Source organism: Chiloscyllium punctatum, chromosome 29 (assembly GCF_047496795.1).
Source record: "Chiloscyllium punctatum isolate Juve2018m chromosome 29, sChiPun1.3, whole genome shotgun sequence".
NCBI lineage: Eukaryota > Metazoa > Chordata > Chondrichthyes > Orectolobiformes > Hemiscylliidae > Chiloscyllium > Chiloscyllium punctatum.
Window position 1 is genome coordinate 59,701,078 of NC_092767.1, and position 13,142 is coordinate 59,714,219.

The 13,142-nt window shown below is 41.5% G+C and overlaps 1 protein-coding gene across 3 annotated transcripts in view; it reads left to right on the top strand.

The window, feature by feature from the left end:
- Positions 1–11,971, top strand: part of LOC140454446 (mitogen-activated protein kinase-binding protein 1-like) — a 181,230-nt gene extending 169,259 nt beyond the window's left edge. For 2 of the 3 annotated variants that reach the window (XM_072549189.1, XM_072549191.1), the window contains exons 28-31: positions 4,185–4,464; positions 4,637–5,551; positions 10,044–10,129; positions 11,487–11,971. In XM_072549189.1, the coding sequence (XP_072405290.1) occupies positions 4,185–4,464; positions 4,637–5,551; positions 10,044–10,129; positions 11,487–11,708 (1,503 nt within the window). In that variant the 3' untranslated portion in view covers positions 11,709–11,971. The remainder of the gene's footprint in view (positions 1–4,184; positions 4,465–4,636; positions 5,552–10,043; positions 10,130–11,486) is intronic. The other variant, XM_072549190.1, reaches the window with a different exon arrangement.
- Positions 11,972–13,142: the final 1,171 nt, after the last annotated feature.

The following is a 13,142-nucleotide window of genomic DNA, read 5'->3' on the forward strand; positions in this document are numbered from 1 at the left end:
TTTGTGGAGCAATGTCAGAGAAAGGCAGGATCAGCATGGATGTGCTCCTTTGGGTCCAGCATCTTCTCAGCTCTGCTTGCTAAAACCAAACCAAACCAGAGAGAAGCTGAGCTGGGAGAACTGGCCATTCCCTTTTCAATGTGTAAGTGATTTTCTTAAATCTAGAAAGCCTTTTTACTTGAGGCAGAACCTGTTAACTATAACCAAATTGCCCCAAAAACCCTTCAAACCTTGACCTCCCGGAGTCTCTGGTTTTATGTACCCTCTTGGGGAAAAAAAACAAGAACAACATAACCTTGTTAAAGGAGCAGCATCTTCACAGCGTAGGAGAATGAAATTGAGCCATTTGCTGAGGATTGACCATTCAGTGAAAAGGAGATCTGGAAAAGGTTGGAGACAAGGTCAGGATACTGAGTGATTAAGGAGGTTTGTATCTGCAAGAGACATTAGCTGCTGCTGTTTGGGTCAGTTCAAACTACCTTCCCAGGCCAAATTGAAAGAAAGTAAAGTTGGTAACATGAATTTGAAAAGGTGCTAAGAATCCTAGATAAGAAGGACAAAGCTGAGCAGAAAGTCTGCTTTAATATTAGAATGATGGCTAAAAGACAAAGTTAAGGGGATGCTATCTGAATGCACACAGCAGTCACAAGGTTAATGAGCTAAAGGCACAAATAAAAGATGCATGGGTATGATCCTATGTACATCGCGTAAACATGACTGCATGGTGACCAAGATTGGGAATTGAATTTTCAAAGATATACAACGTTTAGGAAAGGCAGGCAAAAAGGAAAAACGTTCAGAGTTGCTGAAAGTAAGGGATGGGGTCATGGAGGATCTTGAAATAAAAGATCAGTGTGTCATGTGTTTGGGTGGAACTAAGTAACAACAATAGGCAGCAGACATTACTTAGAGTTATTTGTAAGCTACCAAATAGTAATGATAATGCAGAGTATGGTGTTAATCAGAAGATGAAAAAGTATGAAGCAGGGGCTATGCAGTTAACTGTAGGTGATTTCCAGAGTTGGAGTTGTGTAAAAGCCTCCTAACAGTAGTCAGGAAGTAGAAAAGATGTGTAGAAAAGACAAAGTTACAGATCATGGGGGATTTCAAAAGGCAGGTGGACTGGAAGAATCAGGTTGGTAGTGGGCTGCAAGCCAAAGAATTTATGGATTGTCTGCAAGGTGGCCTTTTGGAGCAGTTTGTGGCAGAGCCCATTAGGGACCAGGCAATACTGGATTTAGTGTTGTGCAATGAGGCAGACATGGTAAGGGAGCTTAAGGTGAAGGAACCCTTTGGAGGCAGTAATCATACTATGGTTGAATTTACTCTACAATTTGAGAGGAAGAACGTAGAATCAGAGGTAACTACTTCAGCTGAATAAAAGCAACTACAGAGGCATGAGGGAGGAGCTGGGTAGAATTGACTGGGAGAGGAGCTTAGCAGGAAAGACAGTGGAACAGCAATGGCAGGTTCTATGAGTAATTCAGGAAATACAGCAGAGGTTCATTCTGAAGGAAAAAGAAGCATGATTAAGGGTAAATGAGGCAGCCATGGTTGACCAGGGAAGTCAGGGATAGCATAACAGCAAAAGAGAAAGCATATAATGTGTTTAAGGGCAGTGGGAATCCAATGGATTGGGAAGTTTACAAAGACCAACGGAGGGCAACAAAAAAAAAGAGAAGATTAAATATGAGGGTAAGCTAGCCAGTAATATAAAGGAAGACTGTAAGAGTTTCTTTAGATATATAAAGGGCAAAAGAGGGACAAAAGTGGATATCGGGCTGCTGGAAAATGATGCTAGACAGAGAGTAGTGGGGACCAGTGAAATAGCTGAGGAACTGCATAATTACTGTGTGTCAGTCTTCACAGTGGAAGACACGAGTAATGTCCCAAAAATTCAAGAGTGAGGGGGCAGAGCTGAGTATGGTAGCCATCACCAAGGAGACGGTGCTGGAAAATTTGAATGGCCTGCAGGTAGATAAATCACCTGGACTAGATGGACTACACCCAAGAGTTCTCAGGAAGATAGCTAAAGAGATAGTGGAGGTGTTAGTGGTGATCTTTCAGGAATTGCTAGAATGAGGAAGAGTCCCAGAGGACTGGAAAATCGTTTAAAATGACACCCCAGTTTAAAAAGAGAGTAAGGTGAAAGACGGAAAATTACAGACTGATTAGCTTAACCTCGGTCATAGGTAAGATCCTGGAATCCATTGTGAAGGATGAGATTTCTGCGTTCTTGGAAGTGTGTGGTAAAATAGGGCAAAGTCAGCATGGGTTTCATCACGGGGAGGTCATGCCTGACAAATCTGCTAGAATTCTTTGAGGAAGTAATAAGCAGGTAAGACCAAGGAGAGTCAATGGATGTTATCTACCTAGACTTCAAGAAGATCTTTGACAAGGTGCTGCACAGGAGGATCTAGAGTAACATAAGGGTCCATGGTGTTAGAGGCAAAATGAATGGATAGAAATTTGGTTGTCTTGCAGAAAGCAGAAAAGTGGGAATAAAAGGATCCTTCTCAGGATGACAGCCGGTGACAAGTGGTGTTCTACAAGGCTCAGTGTTGGGGCCGCAACTTTTCACTTTGTACATTAACAATCTGGATGAAGGGACTGAGGGCATTCTGGCTAAGATGGCAGATGTTACAAAGTTAAGTAGAGGGAAGGTAGCATTGAGGAGACTGTGAGAAAGAGTGCAGAAGGATTTGGACAGGTTAGGAGAGTGAGCAAAGAACTTGGGAATGTGTGACATCATGCACTTCGGAAAGAAGAATGGAAGCATAGAGTATTTTCTAAATAGGGAGAAAATTCAGAAGTCTGAAGTGTAAAGAGACTTTGGGAGTTTTAGGATTCTCTCAAGGTAAACTTGAAGGTTCAGTCAGTAGCTCAGAATGAAAATGCATTGATGGCTTTTATATTGGGAGGACTTGAATGTGAAAGGATGTACTTCTAAGGCTCTGTAAAGTTCTGGTCAGACCACATTTGGTGGATTGTGCATAGTTTTGAGCTCCATATCTGAGGAAGGATGTGGTGGCCCAGGAGCATGTTCAGAGAAGGTTCACAAGAATAGTCCCAAGAATGAAAAGCTTACCATATGAGGAATGTTTGAGGACTCTGGGTCTATACTCAATGGAGTTTAGAAGGATGAGGGGGTATCTAATTGAAACATACAGAACACTAAATGGCCTGATCAGAGTGGATGTTGGGAAGATGTTTCCACTGGTAGGAGAGACTAGGACCTAAGAGCACAGCATTAGAGTAAAGGAAAGACCTTTTACACTAGAGATAAGGAGAAACGTCTTCAGCCAGAGAATGGTGAATCTATGGAATTCACTGCCACAGAAGATTGTGGAGGCCAGTCACTGAGTATATTTAAGACTGAGATCGGTTCTTGAGTATCGTGGGTTACGAGGCAAAAGCAGGAGAATGGGTTTGAGAAACTTAACCGCCATGATTGAATAGCAGAACAAACTCAATGGCCTAATTTCTGTTCCTATGTCTTATGGTCTTAAGCATGTATCTGGATAAACGAAAAGTTCTAGTTGTGCAGACAAGATTCTGAAGTGCCTTAGGATGGCATCCTAGGGAAGTATGTTGAACCAAGTAGAGGGCATGCTGTTTTAATTCCAGTATTATATCATGATAAAAGCTAATTAACGGTCTTTTTATAAAAGAACCGATATGGATGAGTGATATGACAGAATTTTCCATTGTTTGAAAGTGAAGTAGGTAATTCTGAAGCAGCTCTGAAAGTAAGATTAGATTAGATTACTTACAGTGTGGGAACAGGCCCTTCGGCCCAACAAGTCCACACCGCCCTGCCGAAGCGCAACCCACCCATACCCCTACATTTACCCCTTACTTAACATTACGGGCAATTTAACATGCCAGTTCACCTGACCTGCACATCTTTGGACTGTGGGAGGAAACCAGAGCAACCCCACACAGACACGGGGAGAACGTGCAAACTCCACAGTCAGTCGCCTGAGGCGGGAATTGAACCTGGGTCTCTGGCGCTGTGAGGCAGCAGTGCTAACCACTGTGCCACCGTGCTGCTCACCGGTGCACCATGATCGGAAAAGAGCGATTGCAGCCCAAGTGAAGATATAGTTCGGGGTATTTGGAGGCAGTGTGGGAATAGAACTTGTAAATCTTTCTTTTCTTCATTTCTCTGCCTCCCCTCACAGGCATGTTGCAAGTCCTTGCAATTGGGTGCTGAAATTAACCCTTTTATAGACAGTCATGGATCGGAGTTGGAGTCATCTTTCGATGGGACAAAACACCTTAGAAATGAAGAGATGAATCAAACTGTAGAGAGAGAATATATTAGAAGTGAATGGGATATAGAATCAATGAGTTCAAGCGCTGAGAAATCTCTTGCTTTGGAGGTGAAAGATACAGCACCAAATAATGGAAGAAGCCCCCTCTGTAAACGGTCAGCCTCAGTAATTGACCTGGTACAAGGAGGTAAGATTTCATCCTGGAGGTATTCTATAATTAATATCCCCTTGGTATGATCCTCCCAAGTGAATGTCCTTAATAAAATAATTTATTCTCATTTCTCTCTTTCAGAAGGTTTATTGCAAGTACATGAACTAAATATTTGTTTACATTTCTTTTCTTGCTCATTTTCAATTAGAAGAACAGGCATCATCTGATTCATTCATAGCAGCAGCTCAGTCCAGTCTGCAGAATGTGCATGTGAGTGAGGAAACCAAACAAAGACACTCACTGTGTATTAAAATGGACATGCTTGCTGCAACACTCAGTAAAGAGATGTCTAAGAACAAACTTGGCAAATCTCGCTCCTACATGCACCCAACTGCCAGTTTCAAGGCTAAAATGTCACGAAGCGTATCAATGGGAGAAAACCTGCATTTGAAAGCCTTAGGACAGTCCAGAGGTACGAGTTTGCCCAATTCCAGAGCGGTGTCTACTATAGATTTAACAGAGTCAATGAAAGGTTCCACTCCAAGTGAAGATAATCCGCATGAAAACTTTAAAGAAAAGAATCCACCAAAAGAGACATTACAGACATTGTCTTATGGAAACCATCAAGCTAGAGCTAACTTGACATTGGACCTTTCCAAAATACACACTGACAGACTGCTAATGCCTCCTCCAATAGCTAATGGTTTTGCTGTAACAAAGGTCAAACAAAAGCTGCGGGCTGGTCAGGATTCTACACGGCTATCTACCTCAGCAGTCACACCCACACAGCCAGCAAGCTTGGCTAAAACTGATCAAAATGTTTGTGAAAAATACGAGGAGAATGGGAGTATCCCAAACATGAACTCCTTTACCATTCTAAAGAAAGCTACTGGTAATTTAGAGCACTGTAACAGTTCTCCAGATGGCACTGAGCACACTTTGGAAAAATTTCACTCATGCAATTCAATTCCTTTACAACCGCAGCATGACAGCATCAGTCCCAACAGAGATGCTGTAAGCAGTAATTCCAATACTATCCCAGAAGGAAATGGCTTTCAGAAGGACGTTGCTGCATCGCTCAGAGGAAGTATGGGGATTGAAGAGAAACCTATCAATGAAGCAGGTATTGTAATTTTTAAATGTATTTTCAACGTTTGAAGCATCTGACTCGCAGAAGTTTTTTTTTTATGTTTCTTGAAACCAATAAATAGAATAAATCTTAATAAAATTTTCAAGAAAGAAGTTTTGTTTCATTCTTGGCTACCTTCATTTTTGTTGGTTGCTTTTGAATCTGGTTTGTCATTTCCCGACCCTTCTATTTAATAGCCTTTTTACTGCAATGTCATTCTACCATTTAAATTATCTGAACTGCAGAAGTTCGTTATCTACACAGTTCAAGGATGAATGTTTCTGCTAAGATGCTGCCAGACCATCCTTTCTACCAGTGTCTGCCCTGCAGTCCAAAAATGCACTTGTGTATAACCTTAAGATACTTGAATGTTGTTGTGCAAACCTTGTTTAGTTTGCAACTGTCCTGATGCTTAAACATAATTAAAAGAAATATTTAAACTTCACCTGAAGTGGTTAAGTGGATATTCTGGCCAGATGAATTACCATGGACTTCAATACTTTCAACAATGAATAGCAGAATTGCCTTTAAAGTCTTTATAATTTATTCTAGTGGGAGTGGAGGGAAATGTGGAGGATGCAAAGAGTTAATTCCCATCTGTTCTGGGATTAATCTCCCAATAGATCAATTGAACATCTGGAAAAGAGCTCAACTGAAAAAAAATCAAACTCAGCTTGTATTTCCAGTGCAGGGATAGTCACTAACCTTTTTGGTTGAGGCTGACTTCATCTGATTCCAGGTACACTTAGACTCACCATAAGATTGCCATTCTTACTTTTAATACAGGTTTAGTTAGCAGTTAGGAAGGTAAGTGTAATGTTAGAATTCAACTCAAGAGGTCTAGAATACAAGAACAGAGATATACAGCCTCTTCAGTACAAGGCTCTGGTCAGACCACATTTGGAATATTGTGGCCAGCTTTGGGCCTATTGTAGGAACTGCAGAAGAGGTTTACAAGAATGATCCATGGGATGAAAGGCTTGTCATTTGAGAAGCAGTTGAGGACATTGGGTCTGTACTTGATGGACTTTAGAATGATTGGGGCGGTGGGGGATTCTGAGTGAAACTTATCGAATACTGATGAGCCTGGATAGAGTGGATGTGAACACAGTGTTTTCCCTAGTTGGAGAGACTAGGACTTGAGGGCACAGCCTCCGTGAAGGGACCATCCGTTAGAGCTGAAATGAGGATGGATGTCAGCCAAGCGGATGGTTAATCTGTGGATCCCATTGCCGCAGAAGTTTGTGGAGGCTAAGTCATTGAGTGTATTTAAGATATATAGATTCTTGATTAGTCAGGAGATCAAGAATTATGGGGAGAGACAGGAGAAATGGTGTTTAGAAACCCATCAGTCATGATTGAATGGTGGTGTAGACCTGATAGATCAAATAGCTTAATTCTACTCCTGTATCTTATAGGCTTGTAGTTTAATGACATGTATGCCTCAGAAATCAACACAAATTGAAACACTAAGTCAGCATCAAATCACATAAGTGTTTTGTGTATTGCAAAGATTCTGTTTCTCATGTGTTTCCACTAGTGGTAACGAACTGGGACAAGTGATGGGCTTGTTAGTGGGTGAACATTTTGGTGATGGTGACCACAATTCTGTGACTTTCCTTGGTTATGGAAAGAGATAGGTGCGTGCAACAGGGTAGGTTTTACAACTGGGGGAAGGGTAAATACGATGCTGTAAGACAGGATCTGAGGAGCATAAGTTGGGAGCATAGGCTGTCAGGTAAGGATGTCGTGGAAATGTGGAACTTTTTCAAGGAACAGATACGACGTGTCCTTGATATGTATGAAACTGTCAGGCAGGAAAGAGATGGTCATGTGAGGAAACTTTGGTTGACGAGGGAGGTTGAATGTCTTGTAAAGAGGAAGAAGGAGGCTTACATAAGGTTGAGGAAACAAGGTTCAGACAGAGCATTGGATGGATACAGGATAGCCAGAAGGGAGCTGAAGAAAGGGATTAGGAGAGCGAAGAGAGGGCATGAAAAATCTTTGGCGGATAGGATCAAGGATAACCCCAAGGCATTTTATGCGTATGTGAGAAACATGCGAATGACAAGAACGAGGGTAGGTCCAATCAAGGACAGTAGTGGGAGACTGTGTATTGAGTCGGAAGAGATGGGAGAGGTCTTGAATGAGTACTTTTCTTCAGTATTTACAAACGAGAGGGACCGTATTGTTGAAGAGGAGAGTGTGAAACGGACTGGTAAGCTAGAAGAGATACTTGTTAGGAAGGAAGAATTGTTGGACATTTTGAACAACTTGAGGATAGACAAGTCCCCCGGGCCTGACGGGATATATCCTAGGATTATGTGGGAAGCAAGAGAGGAAATTACAGAACCGTTGGCAATGATCTTTTCGTCTTCACTGTCAACAGGGATGGTACCAGGGGACTGGAGAGTGGTGAAAGTTGTGCCCCTGTTCAAAAAAAGGAATAGAGATAACCCCGGGAATTACAGGCCAGTCAGTCTTTCTTCGGTGGTAGGCAAAGTAATGGAAAGGGTACTGAGGGATAGGATTTATGAGTATCTGGAAAGACACTGCTTGATTAGGGACAGTTAGCATGGATTTGTGAGGGGTAGGTCTTGCCTTACAAGTCTTATTGAATTCTTTGAGGAGGTGACCAAGCATGTGGATGAGGGGAGAGTAGTGAATGTAGTGTACATGGATTTTAGTAAGGCATTTGATTATGCGGAAAGTCAGGAGGCATAGGATAGAGGGAAATTTGGCCAATTGGATAGAAAACTGGATAACCGGTCGAAGTCAGAGAGTGGTTGTAGATGGTAAATATTCAGCCTGGAGCCCAGTTACAAGTGGAGTTCCGCAGGGATCAGTTCTGGGTCCTCTGCTGTTTGTAATTTTTATTAATGACTTGGAAGAGGGAGTCGAAGGGTGGGTCAGTAAATTTGCAGACAATACGAAGATTGGTGGAGTTGTGGATAGTGAGGAGGGCTGTTGTCAGCTGCAAAGGAACTTAGATATGATGCAGAGCTGGGCTGAGGAGTGGCAGATGGAGTTCAACCCTGTCAAGTGTGAGGTTGTCCATTTTGGAAGGACAAATAAGAATGCGGAATACAGGGTTAACGGTAGGGTTCTTAGTAAGGTGGAGGAGCAGAGGGATCTTGGGGTCCATGTTCATAGATCTTTGAAAGTTGCCACTCAGGTGGATAGAGCTTGTAAGAAGGCCTATGGTGTATTTGCATTCATTAGCAGAGGGATTGAAATCAAGAGTAGTGAAGTGATGTTGCAGCTGTACAGGACCTTGGTTAAGGCCACATTTGGAGTACTGTGTGCAGTTCTGGTCGCCTCACTTTAGGAAAGATGTGGAAGCTTTGGAGAGGGTGCAGAGAAGATTTACCAGGATGTTGCCTGGAATGGAGAATAGGTCGTACGAGGATAGGTTGAGTGTGCTAGGCCTTTTCTCATTGGAACAGCGAAGGATGAGGGGTGACTTGATAGAGGTTTATAAGATGATCAGGGGAATAGATAGACAGCCAGAAACTTTTTTCCCCGGGTACAACAGAGTGTTACAAGGGGACATAAATTTAAGGTGAAGGGTGGAAGGTATAGGGGGGATGTCAGGGATAGGTTCTTTACCCAGAGAGTGGTGGGGGCATGGAATGCACTGCCTGTGGGAATGGCAGAGTCAGAATCATTGGCGACCTTTAAGCGGCAATTGGATAGGTACATGGATGGGTGCTTCAGCTAGGAGAAATGTTCGGCACAACATCGTGGGCCGAAGGACCTGTTCTGTTCTGTATTGTTCTATGTTCTAGTGTGTTTTTTAAGTTTTATAACTGACTATAGATCAAAATATTTTCGTGTTCAGACCACTTTTATGTTAGAGATGCTAGTAATCCGAACATTAATTTCAGATTAAATTGTGAAAACTCCTTCCCTCAAAGAGGAATGATTGATATAACATCTTGATCAGATCAGTGTTTAGTAGCCATGGATTTGCTTCACCCAATTAGCCATTTGACATGTGAAATAAAACAGAATTGTAGGTGGTGAAAACTGAAGCAAAGGCAGAAATTGCTTGAGAAATAGCAGCATTAAAGTTTCAAGTTCACTGATCTTCCTTCAGAACTGTTCTGAACTCCGCTTTCTCTCCACAGATCCTGCCAGAACCACTGATTTTCTCCACCTATTTTCGGTCTTTGTTTCATTCATCATGTGTTAGCCTCAATATTGAACTAATGTATGATCTATCGCCTGGAATTTATTTGTATAATTAGGATTGACCACTCTTATAGGGACGTAAAGAAGGAATCTTCCATAGCTAATTTCATACACCTCTGTTTTCCCTCCCCCCTCCAGTTTAATATTGCAATGTAAATTTGTAACAATTCAGATTCTGAATTATTTCTGATCGATAAGTTGCATTTGTTATGTTTTCTTATGCTACTTGGGCTATTAGTATGTTAGGGAGCCATGGGAATTTATGTTTGAATGTTTTTCTTAATTTTTGCAGATCTCGCAGTCAGTGTCGAGAACTGTGAGTATGTTGTTACAGAACTTCAGGACACTTTGCAGAAGGCCTTACAGCTGTACAACAAGGTAGGTGCACATTTACTAACTTCAACATTTTTTTCCTATTTCAAGCTACCTTTTTTCTTCACTGTTTCTTAAGCAAATTAACATTGCAGGAAGCTGGCCTGATTAGTTAACCCTTCCTCATTAAGACAAGTTGAATTTGCTTTCACAAGCTGCGTTTCAGGTGACCAACAGAGTACATTTAAAGGGAAGGTTGAAGTATTAAAGGAAAAGAACATTATTTGATGGGGTCAGGTAAAGAATGGTGGAAAAAGAACAGTGTGAAACCTAAACACTGATGTAGACCTACTGGGTCTGTTTCTTTGCCTGAAAGATCCTGCAGAATATTTGCAACAAAGTAGGCCTGTGTACAATATTCCAAGAGGTTTTGAAGCAATATTCTAACACTTGGTAGAATGGGCTATATTAGTTAATATTTTGCAGCCATATATAGATTTCGCCATTTCCATCATTTTCAATATCTGGAAATAAAACCAGTTCATACATGAACAATTTCTTAATCAAGTTCTCAAAGTGCATTTAGCAATTGAATATCTGTCTGATGTATCAGATGAGTCAAAAAGTCACAGTTGTTCAGCACGGAAACAGACCCTTCGGTCCAACTCGCCCATGCCAACCAGATATCCTAAATTCATCTAGTCCCATTTGCCAGTGTTTGTCTTAAACCCTTCTTATTAAACCAGATGCCTTTTAAATGTAATAACTAGCTACCTCCACCATTTCCTGGTAGCATATTCCATATACACGCCACCTTCTGACAAATGTGCCTCTTAAGTCCCTTTTTAAATCTTTCTGTCTCACCTTAAACCTATTTTTTGAACCCCTACACCCTGGGAGGGAAAGGGTCCTTGACTATTCACCCTGTTGAACTGAATGGTCTAATTATTAAATTGAAACAAAGGATGGAAGGTACTGGAAAACTGAAACAAAAGCAGAAATAGCTGGAGAAACTCAACAGGTCTGGCAGCATCTAAACTGGAGAAGTATCTGAACTGAACTGAAGGACCTCTGAAACATTAACTCTGATTTCTCTCCACAGATGCTGCCAGACCTGCTGAATTTCTCAAGCAATTTCTGTTTTTGTTTCAGATCTGATTATTCTGATTTAGTTTCAGTATCTCAAAGGTAGAAGGGGAAAAGTTTACCTGTTTTTTGCTTTAGCTTACTACTGCAGAATGTTCATGCATTACCATTACTTGAAGGTGAAACTTAGCTAAGCTACAATAAGTCTGGCTCATGTGGCCTTCCTCCTCCTTGTGGCTAACTATCAGGTAACAGATTTTGTCTAAGGAACTATCAGTCAGGCAGGAAGGAAACCTTTTTTTAAAAATCATTGCTCTAATCCAATCTTTCTTCACAGGTGCTTTCCAGTGAAGGTACACCAGAGCTCAAGTCCAAGATGATGGCCATCTTGTGTGATGCATTTTCCTCTGCGAGGAAGCATTTGAACTCCATAGACTGTTTGCCAATTTCTCTCTTTGCCTCAGAAACTCCAGAGAATGGCAAGGTGACAGCTTTGCTAGAGCACTATTCAGAAATGTTGATAAAAATGGTGGCACAAAATCTGCAGTTGCAACATTGAAACAATACATTTGCAGAGCAAGAAGGGAATGTTTAAATGTAACTTTGTCTTATGAAATAGTGCAGCATTCTATTTAGTGTTTTCTTTAGTGAAAGAGCTGTAATCAATATTACCAGAATTATAGTCACCAGTTTATTTGAATGTTACGAACTTTGCAGTATTATATGATGTCCTTCCATTTTTGTATGTACATTGTTATCTGTGCATTGATTTTCTTAAACCTCTTGCCATAAATCTTTTGAAATAAAGTTTTTTTTTGCTAATTATCATTGAGTTCTGACAGCCACTTCCAGAGAATGAAATCTAGTGGCTGGGTAGTAACAATTAGCAAGTAGACAGCCAGACATTTTTAATATAACCAGTTGGAATGAAAGTCTGAGAATTCTCATCAGCAAATTGACCATTTTAAATCTAATTATGCAAGCACACATTCTCCCAAGTTTCACAACTTGAAGAAACCTTGATGAATGCTGATTTCATGTTTGCTATGGTTTATTTGGGAATATGTTTGCGGTGCTGTCATTACTCCTTTACAACTTTGTTCTAACAATCCAGGTGTGTCAATTCTCCATCCAATCCAGGAATTGTGAGAAGTGGTCTGTAAGTCAAGTTGTCCCCAAAGTTGGAGTGGCTGCTACATGCCACCATTATACAAGCTTCCTTAACGTGGCTTAGTGGCAAATAAAAACGTTATCTGCATGGTGGCCGATGTTAATGGCCTGAACTGGTACTCTTAAAATGATGGCAAAGCTATCTGTGTGCACTGACATTGCTGGACTGAAATTGATCAGCATAAATGTAGAATACCTTGGCAATCGAGAAGTCTCTGAGGAGAAAGTGAGGACTGCAGATGCTGGAGATCAGAGCTGAAAATGTGTTGCTGGAAAAGGGCAGCAGGTCAGGCAGCATCCAAGGAACAGGAGAATCGACGTTTCTGGCATAAGCCCTTCTTCAGGATTGAGGAAAGTGTGTCCAGCAGGCTAAGATAAAAGGTAGGGAGGAGGGACTTGGGGGAGGGGCGTTGAAAATGCGATAGGTGGAAGGAGGTCAAGGTGAGGGTGATAGGCCGGAGTGGGGTGGGGGCGGAGAGGTCAGGAAGAAGATTGCAGATTAGGATGGCGGTGCTGAGTTCGAGGGATTTGACTGAGACAAGGTAGGGGGAGGGGAAATGAGGAAACTGGAGAAATCTAAATTTGAGAACATACTGTACTGGTTCATAATGGCCTTGAATGGTAATTGCTGTGCCCAGGACCATAAGAAACTACAGAAGGTGGTATGTGAGGAAAGCCTTTGGTATGCTTGCTTTTATTGGTCAGTGGATTGAGTCTTGAAGTTGGGATGTCATGCTGCAGCTATATAGGACATTGGTTAGGCTACTTTGGGAATATTACATTCAATTCTGGTCTGCCTGCTGTAGGAAAGTTATTAAACTTG